Here is a 20,436-nt window from a genome sequence, read left to right as displayed (position 1 = left end):
ACATAACCCAGCATGCACTGTTACAGTTTTGCTATTAGGGCATGCTAAAACTGTGGCAGGACATGCTGGGATATATAGTTCCACAACAGCTGGAGTGTCAAGGTTAGCCAACACTGGTCTACACAGACCAGGGGCGTAACTAGACCTAGGGGGGACCCATAGCAAAATTTTCATGGGCCCCCCTAGGTCCATATGCTGTAAAATAAAAGTTTAGGAGACTATGGGCCATATTCAATTTGGGAATGAAAAGTCTGTGCTGGACTTTTCGCTCCACATTGCAGGTTTTCCGGGGATAAAATATCGGGCGCGCGTCCACTTTATCCCCACATTCAATTAGAAAGTAGTGAAAACGGGACCCGGCAGAGAGGTAAGTATCGAAAAAAATAGTGATTTTTCGGGAATTCATCCTAGGACCCCCCTAAAGATGTCCTGACATGGGGGATCACTATGGGTACCCCTGTTTTTGCCTGCAGAAGGTAATTAGTGTTTTTAAATAGCCACGGCAGGTGTTGTTTTCCGCCTGTGAAGAAGTGATGAAGAATAGCACTTAGGTTTTTTGGGGGCAAAAAATAACTGTGCCCATCAAATTTGGGGTACATGAAAATGGGTGCAAGCATATTTTTAAGTCCCTAAAGTGCATTTTGAAAATTCTTCAAAAATGCATCTGTCGCTACTACCCGCAATGAAGAAAACGCCCGCCACATACATGGGGACCCCTCTGGAATCTATTTAGCTACTTTTGGATTGTGCCCCCCATATTTTTTTTTTTTAACCCCAAAATTCAAGTTAATTTTTTGGGGCATCCCGATTTTTTTTTTAAACTATTTTTGACACGGATTATTTTTAGGGGACACTCCCAGGGGTGCAGGCTATTTTTTTTAAGCCTGCACCCCTAAACCCCAATTCTGCACTTTTTTTTGCCATGTAAAAAAACATGGCGAAAAGTTATCCCCATTTTTTAACAAAGACTTTCGCACCGGCGAAAAGTCTTTGACATTGAATGCGGGGATAATGCAAACAGGCGAAAATGATTTTCGCTTCAAATTGAATACTGCCCTATTTACTAATGCTTTTACTCCAAACAATAATGCAGAAACTTCCCTGCTCTTTATAGGTCGGATATTACCACCTAACCTACAGAGTATGTGTGTGTGAGGGTGGTGGGGGGAGAAGTCTGGCAGTACGAGGAAGAAGATTCTGTAAGTATGAGGGGGGACTGGCAGTAAGGGAGAGTAGTGTGGCAGTATGGGGGGCAGTCTGGCAGTACGAGGAAGATTCTGTAAGTATGGGGGGACTGGCAGTAAGGGGGAGTAGTGTGGCAGTATGGGGGGGCGTGTCTGGCAGTACGAGGAAGATTCTGTAAGTATAAGGGGGGACTGGCAGTAAGGGGGAGTAGTGTGGCAGTATGGGGGGGGGAGTCTGGCAGTACGTGGAAGATTCTGTAAGTATGAGGGGGGACTGGCAGTAAGGGGGAGTAGTGTGGCAGTATGGGGGGGCGTGTCTGGCAGTACGAGGAAGATTCTGTAAGTATAAGGGGGGACTGGCAGTAAGGGGGAGTAGTGTGGCAGTATGGGGGGGGGAGTCTGGCAGTACGTGGAAGATTCTGTAAGTATGAGGGGGGACTGGCAGTAAGGGGGAGTAGTGTGGCAGTATGGGGGGGGAGTCTGGCAGTACGAGGAAGATTCTGTAAGTATGAGGGGGGACTGGCAGTAAGGGGGAGTAGTATGGCAGTATGGGGGGGGGAGTCTGGAAGCATGGAGGTTGCAGTATGGGTAGCAGCAAGAAAGGGGGTGTCTGGTAATAGGGAGCGATTAAGTCAGGTAGCAGGGAGAGATGTACTGTCTGTGGTACTTGCGACAGGAGGGTGGAGGAGGGGGTGTTCTGAAAGCAGGGAGACAGAAAAGGGAGAGTCTACAGGCAGGGTGGGGAGCTAGTGCCCAAAGGCTGGGTGTATGGAAGCAGGGTAGAGGTAGGTGAGTGGAATGGTGTATAGTGATAGGGAGGGTGTGTGGGGGTTCTGTTTAGGGGCAAGGGGGTGAGGAGGTGTCACATACACCATTCCCCACAGTAAGGGCTAGGACAGACTGTATTACTGACCTCGTCTGTATGTATCATGCTGAAGGGTCTCTTTTGTTTGCTGCCTGGAAAAATGGGAGTGATGCGAGGTATCTGGGAGCAGGGTGAGGGGCACTACCTCAGACCTGCACTTTGCTCACAGGGATGTCAACCGCGTCCCTAGTGCAGCAATGAGGGCGGATCCCTCCTGCTGCTCTGCTTCTATCAGCCTCGTTGTGTGGCTGCAGCAGGACGCGGGTGGGCGGCTCCGTAGCCATGTGCTGGGGAATCAGGTAAGTAAGTAGAAGGGTGGGCAGAGGGGCCACAGTAGACTCACTGTGACTCTGCACCTCCCAGTCCTGGAGCGAACTTAAGACTTGTGTGATGATGATGTCATCATCTCACGAGACCATTAGCTCCGCAGCAGCGAGGTGGCTGTAGTGCTGCCCAGACCCGTAGCTAGACTTTTTCCTGCCCTGTGCCAGAAAGAGCATTGGCGCCCCCTCATTTTTCAAAGGGACGTAATACACCCAAAAAAGGGCTATGGCCTCATGGAGAAGGGCCAGGGAAGAGATAGGGGTGGTCAGGAGATGCTGGGGATGAAATAAGAGGAAGCTACAAGTGAGAATGATAATAAACAGAAATGTGACAGGCCCAAACAGCGCCCCCTGCCCTGTGCCATGGCATCGGCCGCACTACCCTAGCTACGGCCCTGGTGTTGCCTGCAGTAAATTTACTAGAGTTACCAGGGAAGATGCAAATCATTAAAAAGTCGTGCAGCACGCGCCGCAGTGATGCCAGCGGGCGTCATCAGAGTCTGTCTGACATGAAACACCCGCCGGGATCACTGCAGCGGGAGCTGCGCGACTTGTGTGACACAGTGTAGTTAAATTGGACAGTCCCGATGGCGCCATTCCTAACGGAATGAGGAGCATGAGGTCCACCGGATCCGCCCTCGCTACGCCCCTGGCAGCAGCAAATTGATACCGCAGACGCAGCCCTAACCTGCCATAAACTTATTGGTGATTACTGTGAATAGATTTTAAAAATAGAATTGAATCCATACTGAGTTGTACCTGTGCGGGATATAATGTGAATCATCATTCGTAGGATATAAATACATTTGAGTAGCACAGTAAAAAATCTGTGTAATTAATGTAGTATATTATACAAATGACGTAATTACTAACCATAGTGCCCATTTATGCAGTAACCACAGGGAAATGATTGGATACATTTAATCAGGAGATAAAAGTGACACATTAAGTACAACTGTTATCAGTTGGAATATAATACTGTATTAGGCTATATATAGAATTATAGCAGGACCATTACTGATGATTTGGGAAGGTGTAATAATTATGTGAAATATAGGGGTCTATTTACTAAGCAGTGTTAGGAGACAGAGTGAAAAGTGATAAGGTACCAGCCAATCAGCTCCCAACTGTCATCTCACAGGCTGTGTTTGAAAAATGACAGTTGGGAGCTGATTGGCTGGTACCTTATCACTTTTCACTCTGTCTCCTAACGCTGCTTAGTAAATAGACCCATAGTATCTTTGGCAGCATTGACTGGTTACTTTGATAAGGGGAAAAGACTACACAACACCTATCTCTCCCTGTGGGCTCTATTTATTATCATTATTTTTACTAAACACACCCTTTTCACATTATTTTAGTATCACCTAAAGTTACTACAGGACAATTGGAGTAGAATTCGTAAAATTCTACTCCAACCCCTAAGTATCACTTATTTTTAGTAATCAGATAGCGTTTCCCATCATTGTAATGGGAAATGTGATCTGTGTGCAAGTTACTAAAAATAAATTGTGAAAAAAATACCGTGGAAAGCCCTGTGATAATAACGTCATCTGGAGGTGGCGTTATCCAGGGTCTCCCCCGGTTACCGGACTCCTGCTCCACTCTAACGTGCAGAGCAGAGCCCGGAGCCGGCCCCAGTGATCAGCTGTGTGGTTTAAACAGACCGCACGCTGATACACTGCAAAAATAGTAAAAAGAAAAATAGTAAAAAAAAATATTAACTTACCTCAGACCTGGACTGGAGTTCGGGGCTCCTGTTATGTCCTCCCTCTGGTAAACTGGTTTCCCATACTGCACTGGGGCCCGGTCATCAGGTGACCGGGTCCCAGTGCAGTATGAGATGTCAGCTGACCGGAGTCATGGAGGACATCACCGGAGCCCGGATCATGCACGTAAGTGTAATTAAGTGCAAAACAGTTATTTTGTTGAACATATATTTTAATACTCTTTACTATTTTTCATTCCTTCTTCACGTTCTGTTTTTCACCTATTTCAATTGATAAGATTAATACATTTAATACTTGCCAATAAAGTTTATAACTTAAATTATAGTACTGTGGTCGTCAGTGCACCCTCAAAACTACTTACCTTTTTCTTTGTGTTTTTTGGAGGTATGTTATAGTGTCTTTAACTCAGAGGAAACAGAAGTAATGATCAGCATAAAAGTGATTTAACATTTTTTTTAAATCTTTTCTGTAACTACTGTTCTTTTTCCAGTAAGAAATATAGATAGTAAGCTTGCAAGCAGGGCCCTCTTACCTCTATGTCTGTCTGTTATTACCCTGTTTTGTTCTATCAATGTTTCTAATTGTAAAGCGCAACGGAATATGCTGCGCTATATAAGAAACTGTTAATAAAATAAATAAAATAATATTCTGTAATGTATAACCCACAGTATTGTAGCACTTTAATAAAAAGTACAGCCTGATCATGCATTAGGCAACCTATTGTAGGCTTTAGTTAGGCCATGGTGGGCATAGTGGTCCCAGATGACCGTATCCATGTTTACAGTATGTTGTATTTGTTTTAAGCATCCATCCGTTGATGACATCACTATCTTGGCTGTCTGAAGGCTGGATGTGATTAATTACATAGGCTTATTTTACCTTTGTCAGACAGACCATGTACCTTCGTGTTTTGTCCTGTACACTAACAGAAATAATGGAGATCATTTAAACATTGTTGTACAGGGCTCCCTCTAGTGACACAGGTAGGTTATGTTTATTTCTGTGTCACGTTCATGTTTCATTTATCCATTTACATAGTTTATTTCTATTCTGTACGCCGTGCTGGCTTCAATTAACTTTCCAGACTGTTCTTTTATTTTAGATTTTTGTGACTACACTACTCAACTACTAATACCCCTTTCAAACATACGACCCGGGAAATTTCCTGCTCAGACCCGGGAATTTCTCCTGTGCAAATTCCTAGGTATTTGGTCGAGACCCCCCTTTCACACTACAGCGTCTACACGGGAAATTGCCAGGTAGACCCCTTTCAGACATAAGCAGGGTTTTTTAGTGTTTAATATTACCTGCCTCTTCTCTGCCCTTCCTAGCCTATCCCCTCTCCGGCTGCCGCTGATGATGTCATCATCATGCAGCAGGCAGCCGACCAATCACTACAGGCATTTTATTTTATTATTATTAAATTAGTTAAATGTGCCCTGGTGGTCCAGCGGGAATGCGGATGGCCCGCTGTGGCAGAGACCCGTCGGCGGGCGTCCCCGGCGTCCATCGCTGTGGGTGGTGAGCAGCAGCGCTGAGCGTCCTATAGGACGCTCTGCGCTTCCGACTCAAAGTAGCAGCGCTGAACGTCTGCGTTGCCAACTCAAAGCAGCAGCGCTGGGCGTCCTATAGGACGCTCTGTGCTGCCAAATCAATATAAAAGCTGCTTGGTGCAGCCCGGGAGTAGTAAATTCCCGGGTAGCACCATTCAGACATAAGCAGGGTAATTTCCTGGGACTTAAGTCCCGGGAAATTCCCTGGTGGATTGAAGGGTTGGCTACCCGGAGTGGTCAAACAATGAAAGGGGCGTGGCTACTGAAAATGGGGTGGGCCAACCTGACACGCCATCAATTTCTTGTCAGTCTGGGAACATTCCTTTCTATTCCATATGCACCTTACCTATACGGTGGTTTCTCACAATGTGGAACCTCTGAAAAAATACATCCTCCCTGGGACGACAGCATCTTCAGTCGGTATTCAATATTCATGTAGGTCACATCGTCCGGAAGATGCCTGTTTGTGTGGGAATATCAAAAAAAAGTCATCATCATAAAACAGCGGTTCAACTCAACCAGACTCGCTCCCCCTGTGTAACTTCCTTCCCCCTGCGTCTCTCAGCCACACTATCATCTCACTGCATCATCTCTTAGCCAAACCATCATCTCCCTCTGTGTCATCTTTTCTTAGCCACACCATCGCCTCCCTCTACCCGCGTCATCTCTCAGCACACCATCACTGCCCCCCTGCATCAAATCTCAGCACACCAGCACTGCCCCCCCGCATTGTTTCTCAACACACAGACACACACTGACACAGATACACACAGACATATTCACACACACTGACACAGATACACACAGACATATTCACACACACTGACACAGATACACAGACATATTCACACACACTGACACAGATACACAGACATACACACGCACTACCATAGATACACACTGACACATATACAAACACTGACACATATACACACACATACCCCATGACACATATACACACACACACACACACACACACACACACACCATGACACATATGCACACACACTGATAATATACATACATACACACTGACACACACAGACACATATATATATATATACACTGACAAATATACACACACACTGACACATATACATACACACAAACACTGACATATATATACACACACACACACTGACACATTTACACACATACACCATGACACATATACACACACAATGAAAGCCTATATAAACACACACTTACACACACACACAGCCTATAAAGGGATGCACACTTACACACACACAAATGCAGCCAGCAGCCCTCCACACTAAAAATGAACATCCCCCTCCCCTCCTGCGGCAGCTTAGCCATCCAATCCCCCCCTCGCGGCAGTTTAGCCATTGAATACACCCCCCCACCCCGAGGCAGCTTAGCCATCCAATACATCCCCCCCAGCAGCAGTTTAGCCATTAACCACCCCCCAAGAACTTACCTGGGGTGAGCGGGCAGCGGCGATGGAGAGCGCCGGGGAGGGAAGAATCACTCCTCAGACGGCAGCTCTAGTCCAGGACTCCAGCAGGTCAGGAGAAGGATATAGCTGGTAGGAAGGCTGTCTAGGAGGGACTGTGAGCCTCCACTGCAGCTCCCCCTACAGGCAGCCAAGCCAGTAGCAGGTTAGCAGGCACACTTGCCTGCTCGTTAAAAAGCACTCAGGACACAATAGTGGTGCGGGTACGATGCCCTGGCCGGCAGCGCCCCCCTCTGCAGGGCTTGCCATGGCACCCAGGGCATGTGCCCCGCTCGCCCTGCCCTAGTTACGCCACTAGTCCTCATTTATCTTTGTGGTATTGCTCGGTGGCATCACTCACCCTGGTGACACCCAGTGCGGACCTATGACAGGAGGTAGTAGTGCGCGCCGGTAAATAGGAGGCCTCATTGTAGGGGGCGTAGCCTCGTGGCCCGAACCCCCATTTTAGTCACAATGGGGGTACAGAGATGTGGACTGCTGCCGGGGACCAGTCTGTGTGAAGTGTCGGCTCCCTCACTGTGCCAGGAGCCGAGTGCTTCACGTAATGCTACAGTGCACCACCCGACTCCTGTCACTGAGGAGTAGTCGGCACTTTGGTGTCACCCCTGGGCAGGTGACACCCGGGTGCGCCCTGCACCTCCCTTGTGACGCTACTGGTTGCTCAGTGCTGTACCATTAATTTGTCCCAAAGTGGATGAAACGATGAATTAATCCTGCAGCACAGAACCACTTATAAGCATGAACGTATTGCATAAATTGTAAGCTTGCAGGCAGGGCCTTCCTACCTCACTGTCTATTTATTGAATACCCAGAATTTATACATTTAAATAGGTTAGAAATAACGTGTCCCATCTTATTTATTTTGAGTTCAATGAAAACAGTATAATAGTATGTTATAAGAAGAGGTCACACATTGCAATTTATTTATCATTTCTCACATCCAACCAGATCACTAAAATCTTATCTAAGGCGGATCCTGAGAACAATTCCCATGAAAAGAAAACGATAAAAACACTATACAGTACATACTTTATTTTGGATTCTGCTTGTTTCTATAGCGACAGAGATAACATTACATTACAAGAAGATAATTTATACTTTAAATATTTATATAAATAAAGGTCGACATTTCCAAAGTAAACAGCATCGAAGAGAAATGTAAGAAACATATCCCGCCGGGTTTAGTGCATCCCGTCCATGGCATAGTGTGTACACAAGAGATTTTTGTACAAGCTAAATAAATATATTTTCCATAGGTAGATTTTATTTACATTAGTTTATTAAAACTGTATGGTCACTCTTGTCCATTTATAAATAATATATAAAAATATAAGTTGAATCTCAATTTGGCTATCATTAATGTATAACATGTATAATATATACAGGGAGAGAGAGAGAGAGTGCTCATTGGTTCTAGTGTCAAAGTGTACCCACACAAATTGGATTTTGCTCGACTGTATATTTACTGAGTCGTGCTCAGGGGTGCACCCAATCAGGGCCGGATTATAAGGGGGGCGACAGGGGCCCCCACACAGCAGCAGCAGCAGCTGCACAAGAGCAGCCACCGTTATTTAGCCCCACCCACCTCGCTGCAAAATGCCGCGATTCGCGGGTCAATCAGGTGGAGGGGGAGCCAGTATGAAGCATTTCCATTACAATTGTGTCATTTGGCTCCGCCCTTTTCCGATTGACCCGCGAATCGCGGGAAAAAACCCACGAGGGGGGCGGAGCTTAATAACATGGTGCCTTCCAGCTAGGTCCCCTCCCCATCCACAACATGCAGTGCAGATGGTGCAAGGTAAGTGTGTGTGTGTGACTTGTGTGTGTATGTGTATGTATGTATGTTTGTGTGTAATGTACAGTATGTGTGACACGTGCATGTGTGGTGTATATATGTGTTTTTCTGTGTGACTATGTATGTGTGTGTAAGTACTGTATATGTGTTTATATATATATATATGTGTGTATAAGTATGTGTGTGGTGTACGTGCATATATAAATATATACAATTATATTGACAGGGGCCCCCACAAAATTGTTGCCCCAGGGCCCCCTCAAACCTTAATCCGGCCCTGCACCCAATACTAATAGATATACAAGCCCTGGTTGCTTTGCCTGTTCAGGATGGGTGATATAGGCGTTAGGTATAAGATACAGTTTAGACAGCTTTGTGAAGGGAAACATAGATATTTCAAAACTTCAGAGTTACATATCACATTGTCAGCTTGGACGAGGATTTCCGGTATACATTGTAATAATCGAAGGAGGGTCAGTTATGTGTGACATACACGGGAGAAGGTGGAAATACTATTTATCATGTAATATTTGTGGTGTATTCCCTGAAAACACCAATATTGGGGGGATACCCACAAATATTAAGTATTCCCAGATGTATTATGGAGGGACCGCAGCAGATTTTTCCGATATCTGGATCGCAGGCGATATATCAGATATCTGCTGTGGCCCCACCATTTCTGACAGCAGCCACAACCCTCGTAGGTTTCTATAGGGGACGTCATGCTGTCAGATTCGCCAAGTTCCGGAATGCGACCAGATGGTGGAATGCGATAAGATGACGATGACGTAAGCCACTGTATCCTATGGGCTATATATCGCATAACTATCCAGGAGAGGGTTCCATAGGATCCCTCGCCCAGCAATGGCTGCCGCTCATATGTGGTCTGTAGTCCGCTCATGCGCAGGTGTCCCGTCACAGGAGTGAAGAGACCCCGCTGATGCGGTCACTTCACTCCCAGCACATCACATGGATGGAGCCCCTGTCTCTGCGGGTTTCCCTTTAGTATATTTTGGTGCTATGATCACATCCTGCAGTGCGATCATGGGCACTAATATCGCACCCAGATCGCATTGCAAATACGATTATTAGTAAATAGGCCTCTATAAGTACTGTAACTATAGTCGCTAAGCGTTGTCTGATCTGTGCATGCATTGGGAAAGATTATCCTCCCCTGTCCTCTATAAGGATATTTTGGGTGCGATGGGGGTTGTTCATGGTCTATACTGTACGTCCTTTAACAGAGACCAATTCAGGGTAAAGGAGAATGTCCCAGTAGTCCGCTAGGAAATGCTCATCGGAAGTTTTGGCACAACCACTAGTGCTGTACATGTCAGGCAACTTAATTAAAAGACTGGGGGGCTTGCGTTTCCCATTGCCTATATAACTGAGAAACTCCATACATAGTTAGGGGTATTACAGAAAAAAAGATTCCCTCCAGCTCACTGCAGCAATATCGACAAAAATACTTGAATCCTACATAATAGAAATTCAGAGGTAATAGTTACATACATTTGCAAATATATGAATAAGCACCAGGCCATCGTCAAGGCTCCTCTATACTGGCGTCTCTAACTTTAAGGGATTCACGTCCAAGAAGCAAGGTACTCCAAAAAATTCCAGCCAAGGACCATCCCCAGGGGTATTGGCTGCGGAATTAAATATATTGTGGGGAGGAACCCACAGAACTGGCTCCAATTGCACTGTCCTTACCTAAGACTCGCCTACACTGGACTCAGGGAAGAGAATGTCACTTGCACTGACTGGCCTACAAGTTATGTACTGTACTCCCACCCCATCATAATGTCTGTATTCTGTATTTTCTTTACAATTACACTTAACATGTAAAAAACAGAAAATACATTGTTTACCAATCGCAGCAAAGCAGGCAAGATTGATAGATAAGGGGAGTATACTGGGGGTCTGAGGCCAATACACGATGCACAGTGGGGGTGCAGGGGACCTAAAGAATACCTTAATTGCATAGCTTATCTTTAAATATCACTTCACTGAGTACAACTGTAGGCAGATTGTCATACATCCCAACATCCGCTGATGTGTCGGGAGGTGTGGTAACGGCACACGGGGGTGTAACTATGCCGACTGTGGGGATGACCACACCCCCGTCTGGTGTTGTGCACATAAAAACAGAACTCTTACGGTGTTTTTACGGAAATACATTCCAATTGCATGAAAATCGGGACGGAGGTCCTGACTGCGGGACTGTGTCACCGCCGTCCTGAACCCTGAATTGCCCCGCCAGAATCGGGACGGATGGAAAGTATGGCATATGGTTACCAGTTCAGCAACTCCAGCCCAGTTCCTGCATAGCTGCGTGCTTTTTATTTAGTTCAGGTGTAGGCTGCGCTTCTGCGGTTGTTATTTTAAAGCAAGGCGGCCGGGGCATGCTGGGATCTGTAGCTCCACAATTGTTAGCGAGCCGCAGTTTTACTGATGCTAAAATACACCTGTGCAGCCTGCATTTGAACTAATATGAATGGGTCATGTAAATGTTCAACATGAGCTTTAAATGGATCTGGCCATCCCAGTTTGTGTTTATGTTAACTATGATACGGAGACTGGAACAAGGAGAGACTACGGGGTTATAAGGCATATAACCCAAAATAGTTAGCCCCAATATCCTTCTTCAGATAGTTTGTTCCCCTCGTAACAGTGTATAGGACATCTTCTTTATTAAGCCTAAATGCGCCTCCTTGGAAAATAGTTTTTCTCCATTTAACCTTTTGTCGGCTGTTTGCAGACGTTGCTCTTGGCTGTTCCCCACAAGCTGTTTTCTGCGCATCAAGCAGCTGCATTAACTCTCCATGTTCTGCCGATTTCAGGATCAGAGTATGGGAAAGAAGATTTTCTCCTTCTGGTGGGCAATGGTCTGCTCCAAAGGTGACCTGAGTGTATATGAAGTACAGGCCCGTACGCTGGATGTGCAGCTTATTGTGCTGTAGTGTCAGACTCCCTTGGCTGAAAGAGTTGTCTCCGTTAGTCCTCCAATCTAGTGATCTATCGGCGGACGGATCGGCTGAAAGAAATGTTTTTTATTTATTTGAGTGTGAAATAGGGGCAGTGACAGGTTAGACAGAGTAAACGAAGCTACATTTTGACATTAACACATTTTAAAGCCTGTGTATGAGGAAGCTTATCAATAATCCTGATATATAGGGCCAGATTAACAATGGGGCGGATGGGGCTACAGCCCCAGGCCCTCTGGCCACAAGGTTGGCCATAGATTATAGCTAATCATTTGTTTTTTTCTATTTTTCTCACATAATGATGGCATTTTTCTACTTTTACATAGTTAGGAAGACATTGGGGCTGATAGTGTAGGAGGGGTACATGCCCTCATGGCACTGACCACACCCACATAGCACTGGCCACACCCCTTCCATTTCGTACAGTAAAGATGTGTACACATCAGGATGACCGTCCAGATGGTCTGGGCAATTTCCCTTCGCCCTGGACCATCACAGATTGCCGGGAAACACTAGACAATTTAATGAACGATGGAATAATACCTCGTTACATCCTTTATTAAAAAGATGCACTGCCGCACACACAACATCGTTTGATTGACCGTGCAGCACGGTCAATCAAACAATCTGGTACGTCGTCCGCGGGATTGCACAATTGTGCGTACGCACTAGACGATGTAGACAATTTGCCGTTCCAATACTGGAAATCGTCCTTATATCGGTCAAGTGTGTACCCACCCTATTCCCATGGTTGTCTTCAGTTCCTGGCACATGTGGCACTTAGGGCCTGATTCAGACCCGCTCGCAAGCGCATTGCGCTCGCAAGCGGGTTGATGGTGGCTCAGTGTGTATGCGTGGTGTGCGCAAGCCCCATAGCGAGTGAGACCTTCTGGAGCTCACAGCAAAACGGTCCGGCTGTCGTTGTTGATCGACAGCTCGCCCCGTTTTGTAGACGGGGAGGGGGGTGGCTGAACAAACAGAGGAGTTCCCGAAGGAACGCCTGCTGTTTGTGGGCGGCCCTACTGACATGAGCTGGAAGTCCACTTGGCATTGCGAGTGCTGAGACCCTATCACAAGGGTCTCCTCGCAATGCAGATGGTCGCGAGAATCGCGACCATCGCCAGGCCGCATGCAAAAGCTGTGGGTTAATACTGGCCTAGAGGCCAGTATTAAAAAAATAGGGCCGTCCTGATTCAGAGCGAGCGCACGCTAATAGCGTGAGCCTCTGAATCAGGCCCTTAATCCAATCCTGCTGATATAACTCATATTTCAGATAAATCAAACATAGTGGATATTTACAGCAAAACCAGGTAGTGGAGACTGACTAGTATACTGCAAGAATAACTGGAATGTTTAGCTTTGATATATAACTTTTTTTTTTTGTTAAATCAAATCCCATTAGGACTGTAGGCCTGATTCAGACCCGCTCGCAAGCGCATTGCGCTCGCAAGCGGGTCGATGGAGGCCCAGTGCGCACGCAAGAGCCCCGGAGCTAGTGCAAAAAGTGCTCGCTCCGGGACTCACTACAAAAGGGGCGGCTGTCGATGTTGATCAACAGCTCACCCCGTTTTGTAGTCGTGGCGGGGGGGTGGCTTCACAAATGGAGGCGTTCCCATGCGAACGCCTGCCGTTTGTGGGCGGCCCCACTGACATCACCAGTGATGTCAGTGAGAGAGCTTCCGGCTCTATTTCCGGCTCTATCATCATGGCCGCTCGCAATAGCTGTGGGTGGGAACCCACAGCTATGCGGGCGGCCAAGAGGCCGCAACTAAAAAAACCTGCGCCCGCCTCTGAATCAGGCCCTATGTTGTATTTATATGGGAAGTTATGAAGTAAGGAGGAAATAGTTGTTGCATGCCACTCAATCTAACTTTTTTTTAGAGATATATAGGGGGTCTATTCATTATGTTAGTTATCGGGGTTTGGGCAGACCGCGATAATTAACATTCCTACTCGCGGTGAGTGTTGGAGCAATTCATCAGCTGAATTCACATCAGCTCTCTCCCCAAATGTTTTCACTGCATATTTCTAGAGTTCATGCAGGCGCACAAAGCCCCGGTGTCCGCCGGATGGAGCCGGACAGGTGCAGAGGAATCTGAAAGGATTCCTCTTTGCAACTTGTGATTCCTTACCATAGGGAAGGAGCGGGTGTGCGGAAGCATATGCCACCTGGAGATGGTGAATGCTCCCGCAGTCAAGCTCCGAAAATAATGTCTTTTTGGAGCTTAATGAATTCTTACTTGTGTATGGGGACAGCGGGCCACATCAGGGGCGTATGTATAATGAGTGCAAGGTGTGCGGGGCACACAGACCCCAGGGTCCAGGGGGCCCTGCACTGGACACCCTGCATCCATAAGGTTACTTACCTCTCCGGAGTCCCACGTCGGCACGGAGGCCCGGCTCTGAAAAAACGACTGGAAAATGGCTGCGGTGGCCATTTTCCCATCGTTTGCGCATGCGCATTACAGGGAAAATGGCCGCGGCAGCCATTTTCCCAGTGACCTGCGCATAGTCTATAGACTCTGGGCGCACTCTAGTGCCCAGAGTCTATAACTCCAGCGCTGGCCGTGCACAGCTCAGTGCGCTGCTGGCTACTGGGCAGAGAGGAGGGGGCACGTGTCAGAGACTGCACACGGGCCTCCTCCTCTCTAGAAATGCCCCTGGGCCACATCGATAAAGAAAGGAAAGCATCTGTAATATCTCCTGCATTACCTTTGTGATGAAAGGCCCCAAATGTTAATTTCTACAAAAGTAGTTGAAAATGTTTGTTTTCACCTGCTTTTGTAGAAACTAAGTGATAATGAATAGACCCCTAAGTAGGGAGATTAATCAAACCTTCTAAAGAGAACAATTGAAGGAGTTTCCCATATCATCCAATCAGCTTCTACTGTAGCTATTATTGAATATGATTGGCTACACCTGTCCTCTTTAGAAGGTTTGACCCCTCTCCAACATTAAGTGGAACGTCAGGGGAAGACTGAATTGTTTATTTTATCTGAATGTTGTAATATATGATATTGTACCTTCAAAATGAGCAGCAGGCCTGTCCGTGTCTTGGAATCTCTCTGCTGTAAAACATAAGAGATAAATTAGATGAGTGGTTGAATGTAAGGCCCCCATACATCTGATCAAGGATCTCACAATCCTGCAATCAGATGGGAAATGCCGATCCGCCGGCCAAAAATGCCAACCAAGGACCATCCATGTTCAGCGATCCGTCGCAGGATCGCTGAAATTTTACATGATACATTTTACCGATTTGACAATCACGATCATATTTTGAGAGATGTTGTTGGTGGAGGTAGAGAGATAGTGTTGGTGGAGGGAGAGAGATAGTGTTGGTAGAGAGAGAAATGGTGTTGGTGGAGGGAGAAAGATGTTGTTGGTAGAGAGAGAAATGGTGTTGGTGGGGGAGGTGAGATAGTGTTGATGGAGAGAGAGATAGTGTTGGTGGGGGAGAGAGATAGTGTTGGAGGAGAAAAAGATGGTGTTGGTGGGGGGGAGAGAGATAGTGTTAGAGGAGAAAGAGATAGTGTTGGTGGAGAGAGGGATAGTGTTGGTGGAGGGAGAGAGATGGTGTGGTGGAGGGAGAGAGATGAGGTGGTGGAGGGAGGGAGATAGTGTTGGTGGAGAGAGAGATGGTGTTGGTGGGGGGAGAGAGATAGTGTTGGAGGAGAAAGAGATGGTGTTGTTGGGGGGAGAGATAGTGTTGGAGGAGAAAGAGATGGTGTTGGTGGAGAGAGGGATGGTGTTGGTGGAGGGAGAGAGATGGTGTTGGTGGAGGGAAAGAGATGGTGTCTTTGTGGGGGGGTTGAGAGATAGTGTTGGAGGAGAAAGAGATGGTGTTGGTGGAGAGAGGGATGGTGTTGGTGGAAGGAGAGGGATGGTGCTGGTGGAGGGAGAGAGATGGTGTGGTGGAGGGAGAGAGATGATGTTGGTGGAGGGAGAGATATGGTGTTGGTGGAGGGAGAGAGATGATGTTGCTGGAGGGAGAGAGATGATGTTGGTGGAGAGAGAGAGATGGTGTTGGTGGAGAGATAGATGGTGTAGTGGGTGGAGAGAGGTAGATAGTGTTTGTGTATTTGGAGAGAGATTATGTTAGTGGAGGGGTGAAGAAAAGGAGATGATGTTTGTGGATTGGAAGAAATATGTTGTTGGTGGATGAAGGCAGATGCTGTTGGTGAATTGTGAGATACATAGTATTGGTGGAGGGAGGAAAAGGGAAGCAGAGAGAAGAAAGCAAGGAGCAGAAAGGGCACAGGGAAGGAGAAGGTGGCCCTCAGAGAGTATGATTAAATTGGGGGGGGGGAGCATTGGAGAGGGAAGATAGGCCTGGAGATAGAAAGGATGGCAGAAAGAGGAATAACAAAGTGGACAGGTGCCCACAGAGATGGATGTACTATTCCTTTTTCTCCCAGCTAAAAAATAACATTACATATATGTATTGTATGTGTACAGCGCAAAAGATGCACAGTGTTACATGTATTACGTGTGACCCCAACAGTATCCCACCAAGTATATTACACAGAGATGTCATGGTTTTCCGCTACAGTACAAAAATAAACCAGGGTACACAGAGCGTAGTTGGGCACAGAATGTGACATGGATGTATGGTCAATGGACAAGTGCAGTCAGACTTTACTCATACCTTGATTCATGGAGTGTACTGGAGATTTTCCTGCTTCTTTCTGTGTAGACAAAGGAAATTTTGTGTTTTAAAATACATTTAAGCAATGGTGACACTATAAAAGGCCAGGAAAATATTTTTCCCTTCCGTCAGGCTAAATTGGCAACTTCCAAACTGGGGGTCTTGTGTTGTCTTGTTCTGTAGTGAGGCAAATGGCTGAGGCTCTTTTTACAAGCTCATTATGCAATCTGAAAACTGAAGACTCACGGTGGCTGACTGCCAAGTTCTATGGTAATATAAAAGGAAGGTAAAGGGGAAGTGAGAGTCAGGTCTGAAACCTCTATAAACGTGATACTGTACATCACATCTGAGTTTTTCCCCTCACAGGGCTATCGCTGGTCCATTCACAGCCGGAGATAGCCCATTCGTGGGAGAAAGAAAAAAATAATATAAACAGTGCCAGAAGACTGGTCAGTGAATGAAGCAATGGCTACCTCCTCTCTATGTATCTAACCCATTTACCTCTGAGCTTTCCCCAGTCACTCACTGTCATACCATTTATTAGGAGGGCGGCCGGGAGCACTAAAGGATTTTTAATATTTTTTCATTTATATTTAAAGTACATTATATTTCGTGGCTCCCCTGTACATCCTTCCGCCAGATGTGCTCATCTCACTTCACAGCAGAAACACCCCCATCGATGCACAAGTAGATAGGTTAGGCACAACTTCAGTATACTCCTATTTTTGTAACAGAAGGCAGAGCCCTGAGCCATTTTGGCTGTATTTTTTAATAGGGGGTACATTAATTAGGCATTTTTGCCTGCACAAAATAACATTTAGCAGAAAAATAAAATTCTAGTCTATATGGCTATGAGCATAGGGCCTGATTCAGAGGCGCTCGCAAAAAGCGAGCACTCACTCTGAATCAGGGCGGCGGCTTTTTTTCTATTTCCTGGCCGCTCGCTAAGCTGTGGGTGACCACCCACAGCTTTTCCGAGCGGCCAGGTGATGGTCCCGATGGTCGCGACCATCACGACCATCGGGCTTGCGACGAGACCCTTGTGGTAGGGTCTCGTTCCCGCAAGCCCCAGTGAGCTTCCTGCTCTAATAGAGCAGGAAGCTCACTGCTGTCATCACGAGTGATGTCAGTATGGCCGCCCACAAACGGCAGGCGATCCTTCAAGAACGCCTCAGTTTGGTCAGCCACCCCCCCTCCCCACCTACAAAACCGGGCGAGTTGTCGATCAACATCGACAGCTGCCCCATTTTGTTGCGAGCCCCGGAGCGAGTGATTTCTCGCTCGCTGCGGGGCTCGCTCGTGCACACTGCCAGGCCATCGACCCGCTTGCGAGCGCTATGCACTTGCGAGCGTGTCTGACTCAGGCCCATAGTTACATAACACATAGAGAATATGTCTACAGTCGCCTATCTCGTAGATTCCTTGTATATACTCCATTTTTAAAATGTATCTTTAGATATAAATAACTATAAGTTACTATATATATTATAATTTATTATATAATATTATATACCGCAAGTTTAGGAAACCAATGATTGATTTAGTCATAGATACTGTATTAATGATACCTGGTCGATAGAGTTAAATGGGTCTATGTACAGTACTAAGCCTTGGAAAGAGATAAAATGGACGGAGATAAGTCCCAACCAATCAGCTCCTGTCATTTTTCAAACACAGCCTGTAAAGTGACAGATAGGAGATGGTTGGTTGGGACTTTATCTCTCTCCATTTTATCTCTCTCCAAGGCTTAGTACTGTACATAGACCCATGAGTTTAAAAAATGACAGTTAGGAGCTGATTGGTTGGTACTTTATCTCCGTCCACTTTATCTCTCTCCAAGGCTTAGTCCATAGACCCCAAAGTTTCTTAAAAAATATAATTTGTATTTTGAATTGTGAAAAACACATATCTACAGATATTTATAGTAGTGCGTCCAGCGGATGAGATGGACACCCTTCCACTAGGTGCCTCAGGCAGCATAAAGACTAGAAGCAAACTATTTAACTTCACAAGTGTAAGCCGTATGTTTGGGATGTAATGTATGGCGAGAGATCTTACCTTTATTGGGGATCCTGCCACAAGCGATGCAATACAAGAAAGGGTCAATAGGATTGCTGACCGGTATCTTCGTGTGGTCAGGCTCTGCAAGCCCCAAGTGCTTCTGGGTAATGTCACAGTCATGATGTCTGAGATGGCAGTGATGATACAGACTGCAGGAGCTGAGAGACAGGAATGGCTGAAGTGTGCAAGTGACCCGTATTATAGACAGCACAGATGAAAAGGTGGGAGGGAAGGTAGGGGAAACCCACAGCCAAAAAAGACGTAGCAACAGGAAACTGACAGTACCAGGGACTCAGAGCATGCAGAGAAAACTCCACAATCAGAGAAAATAGTTTTTTCTGTTCCGCACATAAAATAGATAAATATGGATAATTTTGATTTAAATGCCACAAAGGCAGCGCCGATACGGAACTATGGAAATATCGCCACATGTCCTTGTCACGGGATGCAATCAGGAAACCGGCTGTCTTAATCCCGATGGCCGGCTTCCCGACTGCTTTATCCCGGCGAGGGTTAAATGACAGGCGTTTATATCTAGACGCCTGTCATTTTCCCGACGCCGGGAGACAGGCGCCCGGCATCCTGATCGAAGGGATGCCGGGCGCCGCGAGTGGACAGCCGCGGGGGGGGGGAGGGTTAGGTTTAGGGCACCCGGGGGGGACTTAGGGTTAGGCACCCCCCCGGGAGGGTTAGGGTTGTGCTAGGGGGAGGGAGGGTTAGGCACCCCCGGGGGGGACTTAGGGTTAGGCACCCCCCGGGGGACTTAGGTTTAGGCAGCGGGGAAGGGGGGCTAGGGTTAGGCACTTACAGGGGGGATTAGGTTTAGGCACTTGCGGGGAAGGTTAGGGTTAGGCACCCCTAAGGAGGGTTAGGGTTAGGGGGTTAGGTTAGTTTTTACTTACCTGCGGACGATCTGGATTTCCAGCACTGTCGGGCTTCCGCTGCCGGGATCTCTGCTTCTGTCGGCATGCCGCGCCCGGGATTCGAACTGCCGGCCAGAGGGACGGCGGTATTTCATACCGATTCCCCTTGTCACACAGTCACTCCTGTAGCAAGTTTCAGGATTGTGGCCTTACAGGTGCATGGCTATATACAGTGTGTTTAGTGGTCCAGCATAAAGTGTTGCAAAGACTAAATAAGCACTTTTCACATTATGGTGCCCTCTGACACAAGCATGCTGGTACCTTCATGTTCACACTCTTGTCTTCTGTGCTGTTTATTTTAACTCTGTAAGTCTAAAATTAATGGAACATTAATACAATGGGGTTAATTCTGAGGGGGTATATTTACTAAAATGCAGGTTTTTACAAGTGGAGATGTTGCCCATAGCAACCAGTCAGATTCTACTTATCATTTATCTAGCACCTTCTATCAATGTTGATTGATTTTGATCGATTTTCGATTAAAATTGACCTTTAGTAAATATACCCCTTGGTGTCATAGGGGTTTATTTTACAAGCTGTCATTTCCTGATGTACTAAAGCCTGAAATTTAAAAAGGAAATAGTTTTAAAACCAAAACAAGGAGCATTGTGCTATTAAAAGCATTGACTTTTTACATTTTGGGCTTAAATACCCCGAGAAATGGCAGCTAGTAAATAAACCCCACACACTAAGGAACCATCCTTTGGCATAATGAAACGCGTACAAAAACCATGCATAATGAACCAAAGATTTACATTCTTGATTCTTTGGTCTATAAGACCTTCTTCCAGTTTTTTTATAATCCACTGGTGATGCTTCATGGTTTAAATTGTAAGGTCTTTACCCATTACTTGTTCCCTGAAAAATTTTAAAAATGGGGGTGTTGTCAA

At 46.3% G+C, this 20,436-nt stretch overlaps 1 protein-coding gene across 1 annotated transcript; it reads right to left on the bottom strand.

Moving 5' to 3' along the window:
• Nucleotides 1-11,530: 11,530 nt before the first annotated feature.
• Nucleotides 11,531-18,743, bottom strand: LOC148513692 (lymphotoxin-alpha-like). The gene is made up of 4 exons (XM_088481561.1): nt 18,621-18,743; nt 16,563-16,602; nt 14,938-14,982; nt 11,531-11,964 (listed from the first exon to the last, which is right to left on the bottom strand). The coding sequence occupies exons 1-4, from the start codon at nt 18,741-18,743 to the stop codon at nt 11,531-11,533; spliced, it is 642 nt and encodes a 213-aa protein (XP_088337687.1).
• Between the last annotated feature and the right edge of the window lie 1,693 nt (nt 18,744-20,436).

This window comes from Taudactylus pleione, unplaced genomic scaffold, assembly GCF_031769625.1.
Source record: "Taudactylus pleione unplaced genomic scaffold, aTauple2 ptg000274l, whole genome shotgun sequence".
NCBI lineage: Eukaryota > Metazoa > Chordata > Amphibia > Anura > Myobatrachidae > Taudactylus > Taudactylus pleione.
This window is presented reverse-complemented; position numbering and strand designations above follow the sequence as displayed.